The sequence below is a fragment of the Purpureocillium takamizusanense genome, chromosome 4, assembly GCF_022605165.1.
Source record: "Purpureocillium takamizusanense chromosome 4, complete sequence".
NCBI lineage: Eukaryota > Fungi > Ascomycota > Sordariomycetes > Hypocreales > Ophiocordycipitaceae > Purpureocillium > Purpureocillium takamizusanense.
The window spans coordinates 2,278,145-2,302,047 of NC_063071.1; the positions used below are offsets into that span (position 1 = coordinate 2,278,145).

The following is a 23,903-nucleotide window of genomic DNA, read 5'->3' on the forward strand; positions in this document are numbered from 1 at the left end:
GGGGGTAGTACAGGTGGGTTCGTGGTGGGTTCTCGTCCGTCCGTCGGGGCGGGTGGACGGATTTTGGAACCGGTTTGCGAGGTGCCCTGTGTGCCTGTCTCCGCGACCTGCGCCTGCGCTGTGGAACGAAGCTGGTTTAGTGGTTGCTGTCGCCGCCTCGAGTACGTATGTAGGTATCCAAGTCGATCCATTTGCACGCGCAAGTGGCGCGGGCGTGTTGTTGGCGATGACGACGGTGATGACGCTGCAGCGGCGTCGGCAAGAATGGTTCGAGAAGGGACGTCCACGAACCGAGACTCAGACATTCATCTCTCCCTTCAGCCCTGTCACTGCCACATCATTGCCCAGTCGGGCAAAAAAAGGTGCATGAGGGGTCGTGGGGCGCGGTCCGCAGCCTCACCGCGGGAGTTGTGTCTGATGACGATGGCAACCTCGTTTTCCTCGGACCCCCATCACGCTGCATCTCGGTCGTCACTTGTCGCGAGACCCGGTCGGGAGACTCGGGCGAACGGTGCCCGGAGCGATGCAGCGTCCTGTGGCAGTGCCGTTGCCAGCACGGCCCCTTCCTCCTCCGAATCCCAGTATGTCCGCGCCGCAGCCGTGCGTGCGCTCGGTGCCCGTGAGCTACACAGGCGGCGCGAGTGGTCTGAGCCCGGCGGATCCGCGGCAGAGCCGCAAAGATACGCCTGATCGCCGCTGTCACATCCTCTGCCGGCTTTTCGTCCCCGGTCGTCTTGGCTGAAGACAGACAGCGTGCCGCGTCGCACTCGCTCGCGCAGAACGGGAGGGGCCCGTGGGAGCGTCCGGTTCCTGGTCTCGGGAACGAAATTGGGATTTTAGCGGTGGGAGTGTCGATTGCCAGTGCCACAAGGGGGCGTGACTGACGGAAGAGGGCTTGGGTCTTTGACAGGCCGGCATTCGGACGTTGGACTATCCATCAATGAACGCGTAAAAAGACGGACGATGATGCAATGGATGGGAGCCAGATTTGGGCCTCTTTGACGAGATGGCTTGCTGGAGGCGTTGGCTGCCTGCCTAGCTGCGCATTGCGCTAACAACCAAGTAACTGAACACTCTGCACTTGCTGCATCGTCGCTGGCAAGAATAATAAGGGGGGCACTTCGTCAAGGTCTCCTGCCGCGTGCCTGCCCTGGATGCCTGGGGCCACCATTGGGGGCGGAACCCACTCCACTGCCCTGGCTCGACAGCGGCATGCACCTGCCTGCCTGCCTGCCGGGCCGCTGCTCACGTGGAACAGAGAGAGAGAGGAGCAGTTGGAGCCGCGATAAGATAAACCTCTCCGGCTGCAGGGTTGCCACTGGTCGCCTGCCTGGGTCCTAGCGGTGGGGGTGCTTCCAGCAGGCGATTCACCAGTGCCTGCTGAAACTTGCCTCGTAAGGATGTACTGTGGATCCTGCTGACCGCCTGGCAGAACCTCGAACCGGCCACCCGCGCCCCACCAAAAATTTGTCCAAGCAGCCTCGCGAATGCACACCAGAAAACGGTCATTATTCACAGCCTCATCTGGAACCAGGCTACGTCGGCTGCCAGAGGCTGAATCACCCACCCTACTGCAGCAATTTGGAATCCGATATTGTTAGGACGGTACAGGGGCAGCCGCAGCTGCGCCTTTGGTAGCTCTGAAGGCATCACCAGCTCCGACCTAACCTTGGACAACGCCCCGCTCGGCGGCCTCGAGCGCCTACACTTGTCGCAATGGCACCTGCACTGGCAGGCATCTCCGCCCAGGCGTCGGATCCAGAGCACCCGCAGGTGCAGAAGGGTACTTGCTAGAGACTCCTCCCACTTCCTAGTGATAGTGGACGCTGACCGAGGCTCTCTTTTCAGACAAGGCCCTATTCAAGGTCAACGCCCGCGAGCGGCGAGCTGAGGAACGCAAACAGAAGCGCAAAGAAAAGGCAGCTGCCAAGAAGGAGCGCAAGCTCAATGTCAAGCGCAGCGCCAAATGGAACGAGGAGCGCAGGCAGGAGATGAAGGCCAAGAAGCTTGAGAAGAACATGGATCCCGCCAAGCGCGAGAGACGGCGCCTGCGTCTACTCCAGAGACATAAAAAGCTCACGATCCAGGCCGAGAAGTTTACGGCAGAGGCCGAGAAGGCACTGGCACAGTACAAGCACATGACTGAGGCTAAAGAGGCATGTGGTTTGCTGTCAAAATGCATGTGGCAGTGCTAACTGTCATCTAGCGAGCTGAGAAGGAGGGTATCTCGCTGAAGCATACCGCCGATGACGCATCAGATGATAGCGACTCCTCGCTCGACAGCGAATCTGGCGGTGCTGGTATTGCTGACCCCGAGAACGGCACTGTGCCTGCCGACGAGGTCGTCCTGAAGCACCGCCGCGAAAGCGATGCGTCAGCCCACAGCACCGTCTCCGCCACGGCCACGGCACGATTGAAGGAAGAAAAGCCTAAGAAAGACAAGCACAAAAAATCGACCCATGCCGATTCCGAAGACGTTCTTATGGAGGACGTCGGAGAGAGCAGAAAGCCCAAGAAGGACAAGAAGAAGATAGCCAAGGCTGTCCAAGCCGACGACGATGTTGATGAATCCGTCGCGACGCCCAAACACGATCTGAAGCGCAAGCACGAGGACAAGGAGGGGGACGAGGCGCCGGCATCCAAGAAGAAGAAGGAGAAGAAGGAGAAAAAGGAAAAGAAAGAGAAGAAGGAGAAAAAGGAAAAGAAAGAGAAGAAGGTGAAGGATACCAAGGTTGCCAAGGAGGCTGACGCCAGTGCCGACGTAGCTGGAGCAGACGATGCTGCCAAGTGGAACGTGGGCGATCTCGGAGGCGGTTCCGCGCGACAGGCCAAGTTCCTTCGCCTCCTCGGAGGCAACAAGGACGCCACGGCTGACCCATTGACGTCGGGAGCGGTCCCCAAGGGCAAGTCTGCGTCTACCAAGGCCGAGGCCGAAATCCAGCGCCAGTTTGAGGAGGGCATGAAGGCCAAGTTCGACGGCACGGGCAAGCGCCGCGGCCTGGGCGCATAATGCTGTGCTGGCCCCGTGGCGGTAGCGAAAGTCTTGCCCGCCACTCGTTACATTTTGGTCGCGCCTCTTTACATTTGCCCTGGGTCGCCCGCCCCATGGTTCGGAACGGAAAATCATAGCACGGCGTTGATAGATTCTCCTCCGGGAGAGAAGATAAAAGGGATGTTTGGCGCATAACGCCCGGGTAGTGAATTTAATTGTTTCCATCTGCGCCGTGGTAGCTCCGTTGCGTACCCGCATTACATGGACGAGGAGATAAAAACAGCAGTGCTCAACGCGTAGAAAAAGGCCAGACATGTAGAGTATAAGGAATGGTCAACCCGGGGCCATGCAGCCGGCAGGGACGCTCTTCCGTTTCGTAGCGCGCCACCAGAGGTTTATGATGACGCCCCGTGAACCTCGGCGCGCCTCACTACCCTCCGCTCTCGCTCGTTTCGCTCGATCGTGGCGAGGTGTGTGGCGTATCGCGCGCTTACTGACCGAACATGCGAGACAATGCCTCGAAGACTAGACCGCCGAAGACGATGAAGCCGAGAATGACTATGTGGGGGCAAGCATCCCAATGCGTCAGTCACAAAAGCTCCGTGATTGATTCAAGGGCAAGGCCGCTCGAGACCGGTAAGGGGACGCCATCTGCGGCGGTGCGCATCGAGAACCCCCCCGCGCTCCTCCCCGACCGCGCGCGCACGCGAGGGGAGCAGCTTTACGGGCGGCATGGGCTCGAGAGGGAGAGAGGCAGAAAGAGAGAAAAAGACAGGGGAGAAAGGCGACGAGGGAAGGAAGAACCAAGCAAAAACTCACCAATCCAGAACATGGAGATGGGGGCCTTGGGCGTCTCCTTGACGCGCTTCTTGACCTGCTCCTCCGACTTGCCCATCTTGGCCTCCTGCTCCTTGGCGAACTTTGCGTTGCGGCGGCGTTGCTCGAGTGTTTGCGCCTGTGTGTTTGCAAGGGGGGGGGGGGGGGACGAGCTCGGTCAGTTGTCTGAGCTGAGAGGTTGGAGTGCGCTAACATACCATGGTGACTTCTGTGTGTGTAGATGTGGCTTAGGCGGATCTGAAACGAATGGAGTTGGAAAGGACCGTGCCGAAGCAGAAAGAGGGTTCTGTTTCGCGTTCACTCTCTCCCTCTCTTTTTCTCCCCCTCTCTCTATATATATAGAATTGGGAGAGGAGCGTGGTGCGGTGCGGTGCGCGGCGCGAGCAGGCGTGGACAGATATGTCGCAGACGGGTGTGGAAGCTGATGGTAAGGTGGAATGGATCGACAAGCGACCAGAAAACAAAAAAAGAGGGCGCAGGCCGCAAGGCAGGCAGGCAGGCAGACACGGTGTTTCTTTCTTTCTTTCTGGTCGTGTGATGATTGCGCGCGCGGTTTTCCGTAGAGGTGGTGGTGGTGCTGAGTGAAGTGAAGTGCCGTGCGGTGCGCGGGATGGAGTGGATGGATGGCCTTTTTGGGGACATGTGTCGTCAAGGAGCCCCTGCAGGGGACAGGTTGCACCACGCGCGCCGCCGCCGCCGCCGTCGTTGCCGGCACCGCGCCCGGGGCCCGGGAGGGAAGGTGTCCTCGCGGGGTGGGGGCGCGCACTGGCCTAGCGCACCACCGTTGTGGCGCGAGCATGGACAGCCCCGGAGTGCGGGGAGTCGGCACATGCCGCACCGCCACAGGTGGCACAGCGAGCAGCAGCACGGCCTACCTGGAGCCTGGGTAACAAGGTCCACAACGGGCGCCAGGACCCTACAATTTCACCCGCCTAGTGGCTCAGTTACTACCCGGGCTCCGTGGCTCGCAACAAGCACCACCTACCTACGGGAGCTCAATTGGCGTGCGGGTTCCGTCAAGTAAATCCCCGACTGACAACGTGGAACAACGTCGAGTACGACCACCACCGCCGCTGCCGACGTCGACTTGCGCGCATTGACGACAACGACTACGAACAAACAAACCGCCCGCCCGCCCGCCCGCCCGCCATGGCAGCCAGGCACAGGCAGATGCTCCCGCTCACGCGCCGCCTCACCCTCGCCACATCCGCCTCCGGCCCCAGCACAACGAGCGCACGCCTCCCCCTCACAACGAGAACCTTGCCGGTCGTCGTCCCCCTACTACCTGCGGCGACGACGAGGCGATGCTACGCCAGCGGCAGCGGCAGCGCGTCAAAACAGCCGAGCGCGACGGTACGTAAACACGCCTACCACGCCGCCCCTTCCTATCACTGGCTCTGTCAGCCCGATTCTGCGCATGTATATCGGGGGGAGGGGACAGAGAGAGAGAGAGAGTGTGTGTGTGTGTGTTGGTGTAGCAGAGGGTATAAGAAAAAAGGCTGACGGTCCCATGCCCGGGGGAGGTTGCGCAGTCCCAATTCTACAAGACCTTCACCCGCCCCATCGCCAAGGTGCTACTCCTCGCCGTCTTCACGTACCAGGTCGTGTACTGGTCGTGGATGAAGCTCGAGGCGGATGAGGTCCGCGAGGAGAGAGACGGTATGTGCAAGCGGACTTCCATCCCGGATGATGAGGAGGAGGATGAGGAGTAGGGGAATGATGCAAACGATAAAGAAACCAGGAAAATTTGGGGTGTGTTGCTAACGCGCGCCGTGCAGCGACGATTGCGGAGCTCGAGGCCACGGTTGGCGCGTACGACAAGAAGAAAAAGGGGGAGGATGGGGAGAAGGCCGGTGCTGAGGGGAAGACGAAGACGCCATGATGCGCAGCGAAGCGACACGGTTCGATGCGATGGCGACGCGATGCCATGCGATGGACACAAGGGTGGCATGAGGGGGATGCGCAGCGCCCACGTGGATTGCTATCTGAGTACGGATGAAGTCATGAACATCTGCCGAGATGATGGCATGTTATCGGCCGGTGAGAAAGGGGTGCAAATTTACGCGCATCCCACAAAAAGATGGGATAAACCAGACGCGGCCACGCACGCACGAGGACGAACTTTCAGGAGATACCACGGAGGGAAATCATTGCGGCAATCTGTGCCGCGCATGTACACTAAAATCCAGCAGCGACGATACGCGCTCAGCCTCCCCAGCGACCGACGGGGCCACCCACTAATCTATCTACCTACTCGACCACCAGTGACCCCGTCAACCTCACATCGCGACAACTCGCTCCCACGTACACGGGATACTCCCCCTTCTGCACGACCCAGCGCTGGCGCGCCACGTCCCACACGCTCACGTCGCGTCTCGTCAAGTCGAAGCGCACCGTCGCCGCCGCGCCGGGCCGCAGGTGGACCTTCTCGAAGCCGCGCAGCTGCTTGGGCGGCGCGCCGGGGATGCCGACGTACAGTTGCGCAACTTCGTCGCCCGAGACGGGGCCCGCGTTGGCGACGGTGGCTTCGACGTGCGCGACCACGTCCCATAGGCCGTCGTGGGTGCTGTTCGTCGACGACGACGATGGTGATGATGGTGGTGTCGCGCACAGCGCCCTGGTAGGTGAGAGCGCGAGCGACGAGTACTCAAAGGTGGTGTAGCTCAGGCCGTAGCCAAACTCGAAGCGCGGCGTCACGTTCCTGGCGTCAAAGGCGCGGTAGTCGAGGTAGACGCCCTCGGTGTAGTCGCACTGGGGGTCCGTCGTGTTGTCCCGACCACGGCCGCACGGCGCATACACGGGGTAGTCGGACTCGTTGCGCGCGACGGTGTAGGGCAGGCGGCCGGAGAAGTTGTCCTCGCCGTAGAGCAGGCGTACGAGGGCGGTGCCCGAGTCCTGGCCGGGCAGGTGGGCCAAGACGGCGGCCGTGACGTTGGGGTGCTCGATCCACTGGTCGACGAGGCGGATGCCGGCGGCGTGGACGACGACGACGGTGTTGGCGCAGCGCGAGGCCACGTGCAGCACCAACCCGTCGCTTGCGTCGTCGTGCAGTCCCGTGCGGTCCCAGCCCTCGGTGGCGATGGCGTTGATGAAGACGAGGCAGGCCTGCGTCGCGCCGTTGACGTCCGGGGTGGTGGACGCGATGTCCCAGTTGACCCAGGTGCCGTCGGCGGCGGCACGGTGCTGGATGGCGCTCAGGGGCTGGTTTCGGAGCAGGGCGATGTCGCCCACTTGTCAGCTCATGTGTACACTCCGAGAGTGAGAAGCGACGCAAGACAGAGATAGCAGACTCACGTCGCTCATGTATGGCGGCGCGTTGGCGCCCGCCCTGCCGCCAGTGGTGATGGTGCCCCCGCGCGCTGCCTGGTCGAAGCTGCGCAACGTGCCGAGCACCGCCTGGCCCATCTCCTGCGAGGACGTGTAGCCGAGCTGGAAGAGGGTGTCGATGTTCTTGGTGGGCGGCGGCGCGGCGTCGTAGCCGTAGACGGACAGCATCTTGGGCTTGCTGCGGAACGGCAGCGTGCGGTTGACATTCTTGACGAGGACGTGGCCGGCGACAGCACCGCCGAGGAGCACCGGCTTGGACTCGGGGACGCGGGCGTCGACGGGCTCGTGCGGCAGGGAGAGGTTCTTCATGCCGACGCCCGGGGCCGGGAAGTCTGGCGCGTCTTGGCCGACGAGGTACCAAGCGGCGAGGATTCTGCAAAGCCGGTCAGTCGTCAAGATGACCAAAAGAGGTACGAGGGTTTTCTTTTCATCGTCTGACCTCGTCGCCATGTCCGTGATACGCTTCTCGGTCACGGTCCCGTTCCGAACGGCGTGCGTCAAATTGTCCCCCCAGGAGCCACCGTAGGGCATGACCATGTCGAGCCCCCCGTTTGCGCTCTGCAGGTTGTGCTGGGCGTTCCAGTCGAGCATGACGAAGCCGTCAAAGGCGAGCTCCGACTTGAGGACGCCGTTCATGAGCTTGCTGTTCTCGCAGCCGTAGGTGTTGTTGATGCGGTTGTAAGAGCACATGACGGAGGCGACGCCGGCGCGGACGCCGTCCATGAAGGGCCAGAGGTAGTACTCGTGCAGGGTCTTGTCGTCGAGGTTGGACGACGCGGCCTCGACGCCAGAGTAAGGGCGTCGGTACGTCTCTTGCTCGTTGGCGATGAAGTGCTGAGGCTTCCGGTCAGACGAGGAGGTGTGACGCGTTGCCGTTTCACAGGGGAGCTGGGGGCACGCACCTTGAGGTTGGCAATAACGCCGGCGTCTTGATATCCGACGATTGTCTCGGCGTTGAGCTGGCCGGAGAGATAAGGGTCGACGGAGAAGCCCTCCCAGTTCCGGCCGCCAAGAGGTGTGCGGCCCAAGGGCCCGGCGTTGGGGCCCAGAGCAATGTTGACTGTTGTTTTATGTGTCCAAACGTCAGCCACGCTTCCTCCCGTCGTCGCTTCTTGCTTCCCCCTCAAAGTACATGGCAGTACTAGTGGCGCATCGTTGTCTTCTCACCTCCCTTGGCGCGAAACTCCTTGGCCATGTAGAGGCCGCGCTGGTACGTCAGGTTGCGGTCCCAGCTGGCGCCGACGTGCAGGCCCGAGGCCCAGGCGCTGACCATGTCGGTGGCGCGGACGCCGTTGCCCGCGTCGTGGAGGCACATGCCGGGCCAGCCGAGCCGGGGCACGGAGCCCGAGTTGCCGGCGCAGACGTTGGCGTCGGTCTTGAAGCCGCGCGTGACGTTGACCTTTTCCTCGAGCGTCATCTGCGTGACGAGCTTGCGCGCGCTGGCATAGGCGCCCGCCCAGCGGCCAGAGCCTTGGCCGGGAGCTGGGGGGAAGATTGGTCAGTTAAGCCGTGAAAACCACGGTGTGTGGAATCGATCGCAGCAGAGAGGAGGGGGGGCGGCGACTCACGGCTGGGATAGACGTCGGGCGAGACGGCGCGGGTCGATGCGCCAAAGGGCAGCGCGAGGGCCGCGAAGGCCAATGTCGTGGACCACATCATGTCTCCTCTCGGCTGGCTGGGTGGATGATCAACCTCGTCGGGGTCACGAATTCGACGACGTTACGGAGACAAGGGGGCTCGCAGAATCGCCGTCGTGGTGGAGAGACGGGTGAGGCAGAGATGTTATATCAGCTCACCGCCTGCATCCCACCCACCGATGACGATGACTTATAATGTGGAAGCCAAAGAAGCATTGGTGTCTGTCGCACGGTGGGGGGTCAGACCGTCGGGGCCCCTCCCTCAGATGGCGCAGGCAGGCAGGCAGGCAGGAGCCGACGACGAACACGCACGAACGAACGGCGTGATGATGATGTGCATCAGTCGGCCTTGGTGTGACACGCGCCGTGGGGAGACATGGCAAATTGTAACGAACGGCGGGCCCGGACAGGGCAGGAGGGGCGCTGATCGGGGCGAAATACGGCGAGGGGAGGGGGCGCGGTGCGGCGCGGCGCAGCGCAATCCGGGGCGACACACGCGGTGCGAATCGGGGCTCGTTCCGGGGGGCCGGGCGACCCGCCCCGCCGCCGACGGCACCGTAGAAGTGGAAAGTGCGAGTGGGCGGCATGGCGCGCCTGCCGACTGGGCACCTCAACTCTGGCTTGTCCGGGCCGATACTCCGCGGCTGGCGAGGAGCCCTGCCTGTCGTGGGCGGCTCCAGTTCCTCTCTTCCTCCCTTCTCCAGTCCGCTTTACTAGAGTTAATAACACGGCAGTGGTCCCTTGGTCTCCCCGATCCCGAGCGACCTCCGCGAACGGCAAGCAGTCCTTACGCTACCAGCAACTGACCCCCACGTTTGAGTTGACCACCGGTTGTCGACTCTACGTATACTGTACTACGCACTACAGCTCAGTCGGTCCGGCTTGCAGCCTCTCACGCCGCCACTCGTCCGTCTACCACGTACGTACGTACGGATGCCATCATCATTCCGCGGCCCGCGCCTCCGACATCAACCACGAACGGGAGCCACAGAGCGACGAAGAGCTGGTTGGGCCGGCGTGTTGCAGTGTGCCCGCTACTGCATGCATCTGCGACTGGTCAAAGCATGTGCCAACAGGAGGGCTACTCCTAGTATGTGCACCGGCACTGGGCACGGCTTGTCGACTGCGTCTCTTCCGGGCGGCCCAGTCGGCCGTGCACATATAGACTGGGCGTGGCCAGTCTTGTTATACCGCGTTACGTCCCGGTCGTACTGTTCTGGATGCCATGGAAAACGCAGCCAAATCCCTGGTAATATATTGGGTTTGCCTCTCCAGAGCAGACGACAATACAAAGTGCCTCTTTGTCTTGGGTAGGCTTGGGCATCCATTGCCCAGAAAGCCCGCAGATTGATACGGGTGCCCAAGCTGCTACCGTGCCCACAGTGAGATCTGGACGGGTAGGCATATCTGGGTGCCCCGACATCCAGCCGGCTCCCTTTTATACAGGAGAAGCCACCATCTCCGACGCACGCAAGCATCATGTTCGGTCCATTGTCGTCGTTTTGCGGGGGACGGGACGGCCTGAAACAGGCACTGTACTACGAATACCAACCCCCAAAACATGCCCATTTCCTCCTCGCGGGTCGTTTGGGTACCCATTCATTCATTCATTCGCCTGTACGAAATATGTGATTATACAAGGCCGCCTTCTCCAAGCGTTTGTTTTGGACCCAATAACTACCCACGCCACGACAAGGCGGCGGGCGATGCATAGCGAACAAGGCTTGCAGATGGGCAAAACAGACAAGGAAACGCACGGGTGTACGTTTTATTTTCGACGAGCGCACCTGGTTTCTACCTTGCTTTTTTTCCTTCTCTAGGTTTCGTCTTCTTACTGGCCACTTTACCCCGCTTGGCACAAAGGCACACACACACGTCGGCGGACACTTGCATGCCAGCCAGACGACGACCGACGACAGACAACCTCGTTCTGCTGGGTCTTGTGCCGTCGTGATCAAATCTCGTTCACACAATTTTGGACCTCTTTTTTTGTGACATACGTCGTGCGCGACCGCCTCTTGTGTTTTGTTTGTTTGCTTGCTTGTTTGATTCTGGGTTCTTTCTTGCGTCTTCAAGGCTCCTGCTCCGACAACCGCACAGCACGCACCGTTGAAGACTGGTAACAGGAAAGGACACGACACGATACACCGCCGCCGCCCATCGACGGCGGCACACAGAGCGACAGGCATTGCAGATATCACACACAGACAGGGTCGAGCCACCGCCTCCCCCGCATCACAGGCCAATCATCGTCATCATCATCATCATGACCGAGGACGCCGCGTCGGGCACCACGACGGTCAAGCTCGCGGTGCTCATCGACGCCGACAACGCGCAGCCCAGCCGCGTCAACTACCTGCTGGCCGAGATCGCAAAGTACGGCACCGCCTTCGTCAAGCGCGCCTACGGCGACTGGACGGACACCAACCTCACGGGCTGGAAGGAGAGGCTGCTCAAGTGCTCCATCCAGCCCGTCCAGCAGTTCGCCTACACCACCGGCAAGAACGCCACCGACTCCGCCATGATCATCGACGCCATGGACCTGCTCTACTCGCGCAGCTTCGATGGCTTCTGCCTCGTCTCGAGCGACAGCGACTTCACCCGCCTCGCCTCCCGCATCCGCGAGTCCGGCCTCGTCGTCTACGGCTGCGGCGAGCGCAAGACCCCCAAGCCCTTTGTCGCCGCCTGCGACAAGTTCATCTACGTCGAGAACCTGGTCCCGGGTGGCGGCGATGCTGCCGCTGCTGCTGCTGCTGCTGCCGCCGGTGCTCTAGTCGTCCCTGCCGGTGGTACCAACGCTGCTGCTGCCGCCGCCGCCGTCCCCAACCAAGTGCGGTGGCTCCTGCGCGACGCCGTCGTGGACATGTCCGACGCTGACGGCTTCGCCAACTTGGCAAAGGTCGGCGGCCTCGTCGCCAAACGGCACTCCGACTTTGACCCCCGGACGTACGGCTTCGAAAAGCTCGCCAAGCTCGTCGAGGCGCTCCCCCACATGTTTGAGGTCGAGCGCCGCGAGCCGGCGGTGGGCAAACCCCCTGTCGTCTACGCGCGGGTCAGGACTCGATTGTCGCATTGAGTTGAGCAGGGCGGTCATGTCGAACCATCTTCATGGTCGTGAAATAGCCAGCGCCAAGTCTTGTAATAAGAGCAGATCTTCATGGTCGAAATAGCCAGCACCAAGTCTTGTAATAGGAGCAGATCTTCATGTTGGCTATACCTTGTTGATGGGCCTACCCACCAGACCTTGGCCCTAGGAGAGCCCATACTGTCTGTTCACGCCCGCCGTTCGACTTGCATGCCTTGGTGACGTGCACACACAGGCACCCATTACTTTAGCCCGCCCGCCAGCAACACCTCCTGCCCCGTCATGTATCCCGTCTTGACAAACCTAGACAACCCAGCCGTCAGTTAAACTCGTTGGGGCAACATCAATCAGCACGGCGAGCAAGCGTCACCCACATGGAAACAACATTGGCCACTTCTTCGGGCACGCCCAACCGGTGCACCGGCACGCTCGCCGCGATGCCCAGCCCTGGGTCCGACACCTTGAGCTCCTCGACGTGATCCGTGCTCTTCCACGTGCTGCATGTAGCCGCCACCATGTTAGTAGTTAGCCAGATGTACCGTAACGTGTCCGAGTTAGGCCAAGGTCGACTTGCCGAGATTTGGGCGTTGGTATCATGCCTGTGGCTCCAATCATGGCGGGTTGGACCTGGTAGCGTTTGGTTGGTAATTGTCCCTGCACTCGCGCTTGGGGGAGAAAGGAGGAAAGAAGAGGCCCGCAGGCGGGAGGCAAACTCACAATGTTAACGGTGATGCCCTCTCCGGCCAGCACCGTCGCGAGGTTCAGCCCCATGGACCTAGAGGCGCACACGTCCGCTCGTCAGCGCCGCTGCCGCTGCCGCACACTGCAGCCAAGGGAAGAGGAAGAGGAAGTGGAAGAGGAAACTGCTTCAAACGCACGTCATGGCCCCCTTGGACGCCGCGTAGTGGCACCCGTTGATGCCCCCGCCCCTGCTCGCGATGCTCCCCACGAGCACGACCCGTCCCCAGCCCTGGCGCCGCATGCCCTCGACGCACGCCTTGGTCACGACGAACTGGCTGCGCGCGTTGACCTCGAGGATATCGTCCCAGTCGTCCTCGCCGATGTCGGCCACGTCCCTGATGCGCCGCCCCATGCCCGCGTTGGCCACGAGCACCGACACGGCCGCGTGCCCGCGCGCCGACACCGCCTCGCGGCCCAGCAGCGACGGCACGAGCGCCCGCGTCGCCGCCCGGTCCGACAGGTCCGCCCGGATCGTCGTGAAGAACTGCGCCGGGTGGGCTTTCCGGAGGGACGAGGCTAGGGCTTCGGCTTTTTCCTACATCGTGGAGTTCAGTCAAAACGCTTTGCTCCTCTCCTCAAAGTGCATGCATGCATGCACCCATCCACACCCATGGTGGCCGTACCTCGCTGGACGCGTAGTGCAGCGCAACATCGCAGCCGTCGGCGGCCAGTGCCCTCGCGCAGGCAGACCCGATGCCACCCCTGATCGAATTAGCAAGCCTGCCCTGTCACGCCCCGTGGCGAGGGTGGTGAGTTGGTCGCTCACGTTGCGCCGGTGACGAGTGCCAGGCGGCCCTGCACTCTGTTGTCCACGTCTTGCAGTGAGAGCGTCGTCATGATGATATATGGACGTGATCTTCTTTGCCTGCAGCTTGTCCCAAGAGGAGGATGTGATGTATGTTGATGAGAGAACAGGGAGTGGCCAGAGAAGAAGCGTACGTTGTTGTCGGGTGTAAGTGAGTGGGTGGTCACCGTCACTCAATTGCCGATGGCGTCCCCAGCGCTGGGCGGGCTGGCGAGCGGGCGGCCTTTGCTCCATCCAGCATCGTGGCAACCCCACACGTCCGCCTGCCGGTGCACAGCCGATCTCGCATCGCATCGCATCGCATCGCGGCCATCTGTCCGCGGCCCGGCTTTGCATGCGGTGGCATGACAAGTGTACTCTATGTAATAAATTGATCAAACAGACTACGCTTGCTCCTTTCTATCATCAACATTATACAACCCTTGGGACGTCGTAGAGACTTCTTCCCCTCCGCCGCGCTTCAACGTCCATTCATGTTTCGTCTCTGCGCTGCCCTCGATCAGCAAGAGCATCGAGCTGCCAGCACTGGCTTTCCCGGCAGTAAAATCCCGGCCCCGCATCGCGTGGCATCCGTGTTCTATGACCCTGTCAAGGTCCCGGCCAAAGCGAGCCTCTCCGGCCCTGCGCGCCGACGTTGTGCGCCGCACCACGAGCACTTCAAGTTGATGGTCTAGTTTTCAACTGAGTCTTCTCGTGGCCGTAATGTCTCCCAGCGGTTGAGTGTTGCCCTGACTCGGGTATGGCTAGTCACCGATTCCGCCCAAGATAGCCCGTGTATACCAGCTCAGTAAGTATTGCCCGGGTAGAAGACGATGGGGTCTTCAGCTTGTGGAGTCGGCCCGAGCGCACCTTCCACCGCGCGAGTAGGTCGGCTGCAGCTTCTGAATAAATCTTCAATCTCGCGCACGAGCGCGGCCTTCAGCCAAGCACGACGGTAAGAATGGCAATGACGACCAGCATCAGATTCGGGATAGTCCTCATTGCCGTGCTCATCGGTGTTCGCGCTTCGCCCGGATAGTTGCACGCAACCGTCGACCCGTTTGAGTCTCGCCGCCCGTAGCTGTAGTTAAACGCTACCAGCTTCGGCTGCGGACATCTGAAGCCAATCTTGGCCGGGCAGTTCTGAACCACGTTGTAGCAAATGTCTTCGCAAGGAAGCATCTCCTTGTACGGTCCCGGTTCTATCTTCTGGTCGATGAAGACATTCCGGGACACCATTGAATACGGCTTATTCTCGAAGCCGCTATCCGACATCTTGGTGCCGTTGGGAAACGCCTGTCCCGCATTTCGAACGAGTGCAAAAGCGTTGCTGCTGCCGAGATCCTCGCACCGCGGTATGCTCACGCTGCAAAGCCAACGCTTGTACGCCGTCCTGCAGTCGTCGCACGTCTTGGCTAGCGAATATCGCGACGTCCGCCCCGCCTCGCAGGGTATTTGCATCATCACCTTCTCAAAGTTTGCGTACATGGACTTGGCATAATCATCGTACGCCTTGGCTAACGCCGTATTGTTGAACTTGTTGCTGTTGCCCGGGACTGCGTACTGAATCTCGTCACAAAACTCGAGGTCTGTGACGACTTGGCAGTTTGTTCCTGGCTCACATCAGCGTCTGTGATACATGTATGACGTTGAGATGCCAAACTTACTAGAGACAGTGTTAAACTCGGTGGCCTGATACACGATGCTTCCGGGCCTGGCCGCGCCCCCTGCTTGTCTCTTTTCATGCGCGGTCACGTTGGCTTTCTTGACCAAAATACCGGTATAAGTTGTGCTCTCGTTGAGAGCCACGAAATAGAATTGCTGCTTTGGAAAGCCGCCACGACCTCGGAGAGTCATTGCAGTCTTCACGGGACTGTTGAGGTTCTTGTTGCTCGCGCTATTGGCCATGATTTGGGCGCTCCGCTGAAGACCGCAAGCAGAACGCATCATGCCGTGCATGTCGGTCCAGTTTTTGTTACTGACGAAAAGCTCGTACGGAGGCTCCTGGCTCATGATTCGTGCAATGTCGTCCCTGCTCCGCGTCAGGTCCTGCGTCATCAGCAGCGCTGACGATGAATCGCTGTCCATCCACAGAAGCTCCGAGTCTCCATCCTCCTGGTATTGATGGAAGTAATCCTCTAGCGACGCGGCAATCTCATAATTGTACACCCCTTGAAAGTCTGCTGATACGTTTGGCGCGGTAATGCCGATGTAGATGTCTCCGGTCGCGTTCACGCTGTACATAACTGCGCCTTCCTCAAACGCCTTGTCTCTATCGACCCTTAAAGGTTTTGTGGCTTTTGGACAGCCTGCCAAGCTCGAGTTGGAGACAGATATGATGAGTTGCGGGGCGAGCGTGTTGTCTTTGGACCTGGCCGCACGGGGCTGCCGACAAGTATTCGCAGATAAGTATAGCAGCCCAGTTGGCTTGCCAGATGGCGTGGACGAGTCGCTGTCGGAAGCATCGTCCGGCAAGGCCTCCCTCTTGATCTCATCGCGTGGAGCGTTTCCAGAAGCGGTATTTCCCTGCAGCACGGCCTTTTCTACCATGTAGCACGCCGTCTTGCCGGGCTCGAGGTTTAAAGCCCGAGGTTGGTCAAGCTGGAGAGCCTCCACACCCGGCGGCGCTCGTCCGATGAAGCTCCTGTCAAGGAGCGCAAACTCTGGTTCGTAAATCGCGCCCTGTAGGGCATTGATGTCGTGTGTCGCAACGATCGGTTGATGGGAATCGAAGGGGATCTCGGCGGCAAAGGCTAATCGCGGCGAGACCAGAAGGAGGTAGAGAATGAGGAGGAAGACCGAGGCGGCTAGAGAGGCCACAAGCCGCGATTGTAATGGGCTGAGCTGCATATTGCTTGCTGCCCGCAGGCCAGGACCAAGCGGCCCGACCTCGAGGTGCAGCAACTGAAGGAAGCGCACGCAACTATCGTGGGCCTATGACTGATGCTGAACCCGTCTGTGGTCGCGAGAAATCATGTTGAAGAGGTTCACCGACTGGCGAGTGGAGCTCGAGTCGATTGACGATGTGCACAGACGGCGGCCATGGCCCGGTGTTGCAGTCGAGGAATTGTCAGAGGAAGGGTTTCATCGGCACCTGGACATCCATGTCTTGGAGGAGCGCGGCTGACTGTTCTCGCATTGGAGCTGCGACTGCCGTTTCGGGTGCGTGGCGCAGCAGCTCAAAAGGGGCAGGCGCACAGCCACAACGGCATCGCTCTGGCCAAGGGATGGGCGGTCGCTTTCGTCATGGAGCGGCGGGGCAGCTGAAGGAATGGGCTTCAAGCCATGGTCATCTAGGATGCCAGGCAGGCCCGTGCTGGCCGTAGCTGAGTTGGGGATTCGAGCTCTGCAGCAGAGTATGCCCGTGAATTCATTCCCTATCAATTGGTGAAGCAGCAACAAGACGGAACTGATGACCAGAAGCGATATCATCAGGAGCATGACGTATGGCTGGGCGGCACCGCCGTCAGAACACAGGTCGCAATGCCAAAAATCACAAGCATGTACACGCAGGAAGATGGTCAGTGGCTTAGCCCGAGGTACACTATCCCGAAGATGCAGAGCTATCGAACAGGGACATCGGCCACCCCCTCTCTCGCGCGTCGCGCACATCCCCTCCCTCGAATGCAGAGATAGGCTGTTCTATTGCGCCATCCAAGCCCCTAAATCACAAAATTCATAGACAACAGTTGCCGTTGCCACAATGCATCATCGCCCTTCCCAGCCATGCCCACGCCTTCCAGGGCACCCAGTCAAGATTGCAGTGATTGGGTACGGCCAGAGATAGGTCCTGGCAGCTCTCACCCCGTATCAATACTTCATTTTCTTCATCGCGGCCATCGTGAACACGCATAGTCAATTACGCCACGCATTTAATACCAGCAGGGAGGGAGTCAGCTGCTGTGTGACGTGGCCGGCAAAGCTGTCATCCGTTACTCGGACTTGTCCAGGCCACCCGTCTTGGAGCGCAGGCCGGCAGAAGTCGAGGCGGGCTGCTGGAAGTATCGGCCGAGGGTGGGAGACAGGAACGACTTGAAGACGATCTCGGCACCGCTACGTCATCGTTAGTATCTGCGCGGCGCGGCGCGGCGCGAAACTGGGAGAGACGTACCGGAACATGGGCAGCGACAGCCACAGAAGGAAAACAAACTTGAAGACGAAGTAGAAGGGAAACCAGTAGACAATGTTGAAGAAGCTCTCCGTGACGGTGAAGAAGGCGAAGACCACCCAGTACTGCAGCATCCTGTCAGCAAAGAGCACGCTCACAGTGCGGAAGTGTCACATCGACAGGAAGGCCAGCGTACCGTCAGCCACTGAGTGTCATCGTCCTTGGACGTGGTGAAGAGCGCATTGAGCGAGTAATATCCTGGGATGACGAAACCAGCAAAGTTTGTAAGCAGCTGGCCGCCGAGGTTGAAGATGATGAGAAAGAAGTAGAGCGCGACCACGCCGATGGCGGCGTAGGCCTTGGGAACGCCCGACTGTCTCTCGAGGTTGTTGATGGCCGGATACTTGGAAAGCTGCGGGCACTTGCGTCAGTGACGGGTGAGGATTGTGCAGGGGAACGGTCAGACATACCTCCTGGTCCAAGGTGCTGAGGTAGTTCTGAGCCTTTTGCTGCGCAGACATTTTGACGGTGGGTGCAAGCTCAGGCTGCGGTTACTGCGTGTTTTGTACAAGGTAGAGATGGTTTTAAGTAAGGAGAAGCTCGAGCAAGCGAGGCGCGATGCGGGGGACCTGTAGTTGAAGTCGACGAGGAGTGTCAAGTTGGTGGTGTTGGGTGGAGGGAGGAGGAAGAAGCTAGATCAGGCGTCAGCGGCTTGTGACTGATGAGAGTGCGCACGCACAGCAGCTCGTGGGTGACGCCAGGACAGATGGGCTCTGACGTGTGTGCTCCCGGTTCCAAGGATCTGGCCTATAATGAGACAGGGCAAATGAGCGAGATAGCGGGGTTGTTACGAGCCCTGGTCCGCGCCCGCCGACGGGTGGCCGAGGGGCTACTTGGCCCTTAGCAGGGGTTGGGCGCCCCGGATATTCCGCGGTGGGTTTCACCCCTCCAAGGCTCTGCTGGCGGCGACAGGGCGCGCCACCTAAGGGCCGACCAGCAGCACCACTGAGCCAGGCAGGTGGTACCTAAGGTACCTACCGTAGGTAGGTTTGTTGATGTGTCCACATGGACAGAGCTCTGGTAGATGTCACACGAGCAGATGTGCGTCGCACGAGGCACTGACAAGGGCGGGATGTATGTTGACGCGGTGGTCATGTCCAGCTTGTCTGTCTGCGAGGTGTCCAGCCTGTCAGTGCAATACAATTTAGTAGTAGTTGTACGAGTAGCCATTTATGATTACTACCTACGCACGTACTTGCCACCGTCGTATATGCAAGGCCCCACGCGTGCCCGTGCGTGAATCGGGTGGTGGTCCAGCCGTGATACAGAGCTGCGCTGTTCCTGCATGGGCGACTCACCAGCTCGCCGGGTTGGGCTGCTGCTGGCGGGCGATTGAGCAGTGATCAATTCCGGGGGCGCTCGGACTGCAGTGGTTCGCAGCGCAGCGCTCGTCCGGCCTGGTCTCAGTTTGCTTTTGTGAACTGCGTCGTCGCTCCAGGCTCCAACAGGCTGCGAGTACAATATCATACGGGCACGTCACAAATGGCCGTGGGAAGGGGGCACTTCCCGTCTCAAATGGCCAAGCACGCCTGATCTCGGGCCAGGTCAGGTTGGACAGTCGGGTCCTCCGGGGCCGCTGCCAGTTGCAGGACAGCTGGGGCGCATCCATTGCTTCAGGCAACCAGCCTCTGACCGAGCATCCCGACCTGCCCGTCGCGCAGCTGCTGGCTGACAGGGCTCCAGCTACCTTGACTCTGGCTGCCCCGCCTTGCATCATCGATGTCCCACAGCGATTCACTGCAGCAGTGCACCAGTGCCCTTCGCAAAGGGAGCCCTGGAATTCCCGATAATGAACCTCCATGCGTGCTTACCTAACCCAAACAACACCGCCCCCTCACCACGCTAGCCTCGCCAGCCAGTGTGGCTTCTTGGGTTTGTTTTGGTTTTGCCAAAGCCGGCCGGTACAGTAGGTACGTACCCCCAGTCAGGTGTCCCGCCCCGTGCTTTTTCTTTCACCTCCACTCCCCCCGTTGGCCTCGCAACAGGAAAACAACTCCAAACACAACAGCCATCTGCAGGTCGACTGCGGCAGTCAAGAGCAGCAAGCGCGCGCCTCACGGCCATCTTCTGCGCCCAGACCACGACTTTCATTGCCGCGGGACGCTTTCTTCTCTTTTCTTCGCTTTTTCCCGGTTCTCGTCGGCCGCCGTCGCCTTTCCGACTCGTGCGGGCCCAGCCAATGTTTGTTGTTCGGTAGCACCGCCAGACCGTCCAACCTCTACTTCCCGCCACCCAGCGCCGCTCCTTCGGCATGGAACAGGGTACGTTATGTGCATCCCGAACTGCAAGACGGGGCCTATGCGCCTCGTCAAAATCTCTGCTCACTCAAGCTGACCTTGCGCGTTCGCAGACAACCCGGCCACCAGAGGCGCCGCAGCCGCCGCGGCCAAGTCGAGAAGCATGAAGCGGCCACAGTCCCGCGCTTCCACGACCTCCATCCACAGTGCCACAACCCAACCAAACATGGACCACTCGGGCTTCGCAGACACTTCCAGCATGTATGCTGGCCAATGGATGTCCAACGACAAGCCCATGAACTCGACGGCCCAAATGTCCACCGAGGAGATGATGATGGTACAGGCTGCCACCAGCATGCAGTCAGGAAACCACGACTTCTCTATGGATAACTCGATGTCCGCACCCATGACCCATCACCACATGTCCTATCAACAGCAGGCTACACAGCAGCAGCAGCAGCAGCACCCCATGGCTCGCCATCCGCTACCAAACGAGCAGTACGGCGGCAACGCGAGCTTCACTGACGGCGACACCCAGATGCTGGACAGGGACGACAATGACGATGCCGATCTCATGGGCGGCGCTGTCGGCGCACCTAAGCCCGCCACGAGGTCGAGCGCGAACAATGAGCTCGAGATGAGGCAGCTGTTTGGCGCTAACCGCCACCGCACACTTCAGGACGTCGCTGGTGAGCTGCACGGCAATGAGCGCGGTCCAAACTCAGAACGGACGCGACAGGTTTTTGCTATGCTTTGGTACGGCCCCCGCCCCTTGCTCGCGGTTCACAGACCGCAAATACTAAATCACTTCAGGATCAACTCGGTTTGTTCCAAGGGTAAGGGTTCGGTTCCGCGTGGTCGCGTCTATGCCAACTATGCATCTCGCTGCGCTACCGAGAGAATTACGGTCCTCAACCCCGCCAGCTTTGGTAAGCTCGTGCGCGTCCTCTTCCCAGGACTAAAGACTCGTCGATTGGGAGTGCGTGGAGAGTCCAAGTATCACTACGTCAACTTCGCGCTCGTCGAAGACCAAGGTGATTCGCGCGACTCGCAGCCCCCTGTCCCACGCCCGCTGCCCGAGGCACAGGGCTTTGGCCAAAGTTTCAGGTTAGTGGCCTTGTTCGCATGCAAACTTGTCTCTGGATGCTAACAGTTGTGCAGCAGATCTCAGTCGCAATCCAACGGACCTGCTGGTCGAGGCTCGCTACCCGCTCCAGAGGGCTCTCGTCCGAGCCAAAGGGAGAATGGGGAGGCTGGTGCTGATGCTCGAACCCACAGCCTTTACAACCAGCCAGAGCTGGCCAGCTTTGACACCATTCATAGCACCTCCACCAAGACGTCTTTGGAGCTGGCGTTCCTGTCCGTCGATGACGAGTCCAACGTCAAGCAGTCGGAGCCCATTGCGCTGCCGGCAATCGAACCGTACCTGCCGCACGGTACCGATCCCGATGCCGCCAAGTCATTGTCGGCCTTGTATCGGTCTCACTGCACCTCTCTGGTAGAGTGCATCCGTTACTGCCGCGAGAAGACCTTCTTCCACCTCTACACTTCTTTTCAGGGCACGCTCACGATGCCCGTGCAGAAGCTGCTCGGCAATGCAGCTCTAGCGCCGTGGATCGAGGGCTGCGATTTCGCCTTGTATCAGCGAATGATGAGCATTATTGCAGGGCTGACGCTGCAAGTCGTCCCCAAGCCCGTTCTTGATACCCTTCGCAACATCTCCGAGAGGTTAGTGCCGCACGTCCGCGAATCTTTCCAAGGCCAGCCTCAGCATGTGATTGCCGCCAAAGAAGGCCCGGCTGCCATCTTCGCCGGGCTCCTGGACAGGGCGCTCCGCGTCAACCTCACGGCCCATGCTGCGGCCAACATGCTGTCCAACCCAGCGAACCGGGACCAGATGTACCTGGACTGGATCACAATGATACGAGCTCGCAAGGTCGCGGAATGTGTGCCGACACGCGGCATGGACGATGTGGTGGACTTGCTGGTGACGGAGATGCGCGACTTGCTCGACCCGGTCAATGTGCCTTGGGAGGTGGAGTGCCTTACCGTGTACGGCGATGTGGCATCTCGAAGCAACCGACAGCCGGACGAGAACAGCGGTGTCAACTCGACGGGCCAGAACGTACTGGACCGATGGGTCGGCTTTATGCAAGGGCTGCCGGATAAGTTCCCGTACGCATCGCACACAGACATCGTTTGGTGCGTGGAGCGGATCGGAACGGCGGTGATGCGAGATCTTACGCTGGCGCAGGGTAAGAGCTTCGGATCCTGGTGGGTGACGAAGACATGGGTCGACGAAATGGTGGTATTCCTCGCCGAGCAGGGAGGCTTCATGAAGCAAAAGCCGCGGCAGCCAAGCTCCAAAATGGAGGCGAGCCCGGAGGAGGCGACCAAGGAGACGAGCCGACAGAACTCGCGCTACAGCACCGGCAGCGAAGACGTGAACGTGCCCAACGTCTCTCAGTCGCAGCCAGGTCGCGCCCCGTTCCCGCCCCCGCCGAACGCCAGCCAGACGGCCACGGGAGGGACCAGTGGCGGCGGCGGCGCTGGCAACAGCGGTAACGCGGATCCACACGACGACAGCGGAATCAGCATGCGGACGCCCGAGGACGACTTCCCCATGGACAAGTACACGTTCTCGGGAGCGGACGGTGTGGGAATGGTGGCGGGGACGGAGCTGGCGGTGGGAGGGGCTGCCTTATAAGCAGACCATGAAGCATATTGGGAGAACGGCGCAAAAAAGGAAGCCGGCAGGCATGGGACGGTCGGCGTTTGGGATGGTGCTTGAGTTGGGTGGCTTTAATACCCAGTGCTGTTCTCGGATCGGTACGCACGGAAGGGGGGAGGTGGCTACCGGGGCTACCCAGGGCTGGGGGAGAGTGACTAATGACGGCGCGACGTGACGATGGGGACGAGGCACGATACATAACGACGACGCTGTTGCTGAGGGGCTGTTTGCTCAACGGCCGGAGGTGGTGGCAACGGTGTCGGCGGCTGGCGGGTCTGTATTTGACGAACGGCGGGCACGAGAGGCTTCATGTGCCTTTTGGCTGGCAGTCGGGTTGGCTCCGACGGCGATTACTTGTATTGATTGATGTTATGCACGGCCTAGGATACACACTCGGGTGCATGGACAGACAGCTGGCGGCTCTGGATACCAAGATAGGTGCCTAGACGACGCAAAGGCTGGTTTGCTTCTCGTTTGCCGGGGGCTATTCGATATGCATATGCAGCGACTACGATTCAAAGTGCCTGCGGCCGACGCGGTGCAAGTTCACATGCGCGCCCATGTGTTGGGGGCAACATATATGGTGATGGTGCCTCGGGGGCGGCCGGCATTGGGCGCGCCCTCTGTGGTGAAGACGAGCATGTGAGGTCGGCATTTGGTCTGTGTTGAGTGAGGTGGGCGTGTTCTGCGAAGTAGGTACGAATACGAGTCGGATGCCGGGTGTGCTAAGGGGAATGACCCAATTCGGACGTGGGGCTTCACTTGATTGCCGTCCGCCACCTCCCGGTGCAGCCCTACTACGAGGTAGGTAGTACCTGGGCGCAGTGTTTTTACTGCAAGCCACTGCTGGGTCTGAGTCGCAGCGCTGACGGTGCTGTGCTGTGCTGCGCTGTGCTGGTGGCAGGAGCGCCAGACAGAAGTCTAGGGGCGCCGAAGACGGAATGGAGCCAGCCATCCAGCTCATCGTAGCCAGCCAGCCAGCCAGCCAGCCCATGGCGCCATTGGACCGAGAGCCACTCACCATCAGCCAGCTAGTCCCTACCTACCTTAGGTAGCCACCACCACCAAGGAGGGAGGGGGAAAAAATTTAAGTTGACTTCGCGGGGGCCCTGGTTGGTCTGGAGGGGCAGCGTGGCATTGACATTCAATCCATGGCGGTAGGCATGGGCATGGGCATTGGCGTCGAGGATTTTTATTCATTGCGCTCTGTCATCCGAGCGGTGCAATGTATCTCTCAGTCTGCCTGCCGCCCTGGGATTGTACATATACTGTGCCCTGAGGTTCGCACGAATACGGGGGTTGTACGTACGAAGTACATCGTCTACTAGACGTAGGTAGTAGGCAACTCATCAGTACGTGATGTA

The 23,903-nt window shown here is 60.2% G+C and overlaps 10 protein-coding genes across 11 annotated transcripts; 4 read left to right on the forward strand and 6 right to left on the reverse strand.

Annotated features, from left to right (window-relative positions):
* Nucleotides 1–1,716: 1,716 nt before the first annotated feature.
* JDV02_005336 (uncharacterized protein) lies at nt 1,717–3,010 on the forward strand (the record flags this gene model as incomplete). Its single annotated transcript, XM_047986619.1, has 3 exons — nt 1,717–1,783; nt 1,849–2,156; nt 2,207–3,010. The coding sequence occupies 3 exons, from the start codon at nt 1,717–1,719 to the stop codon at nt 3,008–3,010; spliced, it is 1,179 nt and encodes a 392-aa protein (XP_047842602.1).
* A 472-nt stretch (nt 3,011–3,482) lies between these two features.
* On the reverse strand, nt 3,483–4,029 carry JDV02_005337 (uncharacterized protein; the record flags this gene model as incomplete). The annotated part of the gene is made up of 3 exons (XM_047986620.1): nt 3,483–3,550; nt 3,812–3,947; nt 4,027–4,029. The coding sequence occupies 3 exons, from the start codon at nt 4,027–4,029 to the stop codon at nt 3,483–3,485; spliced, it is 207 nt and encodes a 68-aa protein (XP_047842603.1).
* A 130-nt stretch (nt 4,030–4,159) lies between these two features.
* Nucleotides 4,160–4,471, reverse strand: JDV02_005338 (uncharacterized protein; the record flags this gene model as incomplete). The annotated part of the gene is made up of 1 exon (XM_047986621.1): nt 4,160–4,471. The coding sequence occupies one exon, from the start codon at nt 4,469–4,471 to the stop codon at nt 4,160–4,162; it is 312 nt and encodes a 103-aa protein (XP_047842604.1).
* A 299-nt stretch (nt 4,472–4,770) lies between these two features.
* Nucleotides 4,771–6,100, forward strand: JDV02_005339 (uncharacterized protein). Its single transcript, XM_047986622.1, has 3 exons — nt 4,771–5,182; nt 5,362–5,488; nt 5,608–6,100. Exons 1-3 carry the CDS (start codon nt 4,979–4,981, stop codon nt 5,709–5,711), a joined length of 435 nt encoding a protein of 144 aa, XP_047842605.1. The 5' UTR covers nt 4,771–4,978; the 3' UTR covers nt 5,712–6,100.
* Nucleotides 5,918–9,097, reverse strand: CEL3B (Beta-glucosidase). 2 transcript variants are annotated; one of them, XM_047986623.1, is made up of 5 exons: nt 8,725–9,097; nt 8,324–8,638; nt 8,059–8,216; nt 7,124–7,990; nt 5,918–7,030 (listed from the first exon to the last, which is right to left on the reverse strand). In XM_047986623.1, exons 1-5 carry the CDS (start codon nt 8,813–8,815, stop codon nt 6,080–6,082), a joined length of 2,382 nt encoding a protein of 793 aa, XP_047842606.1. In that variant the 5' UTR covers nt 8,816–9,097; the 3' UTR covers nt 5,918–6,079. The 2 variants fall into 2 exon arrangements, with proteins under 2 accessions (XP_047842606.1, XP_047842607.1); XM_047986624.1 differs by having other exon boundaries at nt 8,059–8,638.
* Nucleotides 9,098–11,059: 1,962 nt separating this feature from the next.
* Nucleotides 11,060–11,869, forward strand: JDV02_005341 (uncharacterized protein; the record flags this gene model as incomplete). The annotated part of the gene is made up of 1 exon (XM_047986625.1): nt 11,060–11,869. One exon carries the CDS (start codon nt 11,060–11,062, stop codon nt 11,867–11,869), a length of 810 nt encoding a protein of 269 aa, XP_047842608.1.
* Nucleotides 11,870–11,946: 77 nt separating this feature from the next.
* JDV02_005342 (3-oxoacyl-[acyl-carrier-protein] reductase) lies at nt 11,947–13,569 on the reverse strand. Its single transcript, XM_047986626.1, has 7 exons — nt 13,386–13,569; nt 13,243–13,321; nt 12,757–13,154; nt 12,596–12,653; nt 12,453–12,505; nt 12,253–12,375; nt 11,947–12,181 (listed from the first exon to the last, which is right to left on the reverse strand). The coding sequence occupies exons 1-7, from the start codon at nt 13,454–13,456 to the stop codon at nt 12,121–12,123; spliced, it is 843 nt and encodes a 280-aa protein (XP_047842609.1). The 5' UTR covers nt 13,457–13,569; the 3' UTR covers nt 11,947–12,120.
* A 211-nt stretch (nt 13,570–13,780) lies between these two features.
* On the reverse strand, nt 13,781–16,472 carry MID1 (stretch-activated cation channel mid1). The gene is made up of 2 exons (XM_047986627.1): nt 15,071–16,472; nt 13,781–15,016 (listed from the first exon to the last, which is right to left on the reverse strand). Exons 1-2 carry the CDS (start codon nt 16,251–16,253, stop codon nt 14,343–14,345), a joined length of 1,857 nt encoding a protein of 618 aa, XP_047842610.1. The 5' UTR covers nt 16,254–16,472; the 3' UTR covers nt 13,781–14,342.
* Nucleotides 16,473–17,335: 863 nt separating this feature from the next.
* YOP1 (ER membrane protein DP1/Yop1) lies at nt 17,336–18,032 on the reverse strand (the record flags this gene model as incomplete). Its single annotated transcript, XM_047986628.1, has 4 exons — nt 17,336–17,456; nt 17,515–17,636; nt 17,708–17,923; nt 17,982–18,032. 4 exons carry the CDS (start codon nt 18,030–18,032, stop codon nt 17,336–17,338), a joined length of 510 nt encoding a protein of 169 aa, XP_047842611.1.
* A 1,513-nt stretch (nt 18,033–19,545) lies between these two features.
* On the forward strand, nt 19,546–23,270 carry JDV02_005345 (uncharacterized protein). Its single transcript, XM_047986629.1, has 4 exons — nt 19,546–19,832; nt 19,922–20,564; nt 20,622–20,915; nt 20,970–23,270. The coding sequence occupies exons 1-4, from the start codon at nt 19,823–19,825 to the stop codon at nt 22,513–22,515; spliced, it is 2,493 nt and encodes an 830-aa protein (XP_047842612.1). The 5' UTR covers nt 19,546–19,822; the 3' UTR covers nt 22,516–23,270.
* Nucleotides 23,271–23,903: the final 633 nt, after the last annotated feature.

Excerpts from the sequence above, each read along its gene's own strand:
- JDV02_005339 (XM_047986622.1), top strand. The coding sequence starts at position 4,979 with ATGGCAGCCAGGCACAGGCAGATGCTCCCGCTCACGCGCCGCCTCACC. Across the intron at positions 5,183-5,361 it reads CAAAACAGCCGAGCGCGACG|TCCCAATTCTACAAGACCTT; the intron begins GTACGTAAACAC and ends GAGGTTGCGCAG. Across the intron at positions 5,489-5,607 it reads GGTCCGCGAGGAGAGAGACG|CGACGATTGCGGAGCTCGAG; the intron begins GTATGTGCAAGC and ends CGCGCCGTGCAG.
- CEL3B (XM_047986623.1), bottom strand. The coding sequence starts at position 8,815 with ATGATGTGGTCCACGACATTGGCCTTCGCGGCCCTCGCGCTGCCCTTT. Across the intron at positions 8,639-8,724 it reads GCCCGACGTCTATCCCAGCC|CTCCCGGCCAAGGCTCTGGC; the intron begins GTGAGTCGCCGC and ends TCTTCCCCCCAG. Across the intron at positions 8,217-8,323 it reads GGAGTTTCGCGCCAAGGGAG|TCAACATTGCTCTGGGCCCC; the intron begins GTGAGAAGACAA and ends ATAAAACAACAG.
- JDV02_005342 (XM_047986626.1), bottom strand. The coding sequence starts at position 13,456 with ATGACGACGCTCTCACTGCAAGACGTGGACAACAGAGTGCAGGGCCGC. Across the intron at positions 12,506-12,595 it reads AGGGCATCACCGTTAACATT|GTCCAACCCGCCATGATTGG; the intron begins GTGAGTTTGCCT and ends AAACGCTACCAG. Across the intron at positions 12,182-12,252 it reads GTGGCCAATGTTGTTTCCAT|GTTTGTCAAGACGGGATACA; the intron begins GTGGGTGACGCT and ends TGGGTTGTCTAG.
- MID1 (XM_047986627.1), bottom strand. The coding sequence starts at position 16,253 with ATGCAGCTCAGCCCATTACAATCGCGGCTTGTGGCCTCTCTAGCCGCC. Across the intron at positions 15,017-15,070 it reads CGAGTTTAACACTGTCTCTA|GAACAAACTGCCAAGTCGTC; the intron begins GTAAGTTTGGCA and ends GATGTGAGCCAG.
- JDV02_005345 (XM_047986629.1), top strand. Across the intron at positions 20,565-20,621 it reads CAGGTTTTTGCTATGCTTTG|GATCAACTCGGTTTGTTCCA; the intron begins GTACGGCCCCCG and ends AAATCACTTCAG. Across the intron at positions 20,916-20,969 it reads GGCTTTGGCCAAAGTTTCAG|CAGATCTCAGTCGCAATCCA; the intron begins GTTAGTGGCCTT and ends ACAGTTGTGCAG.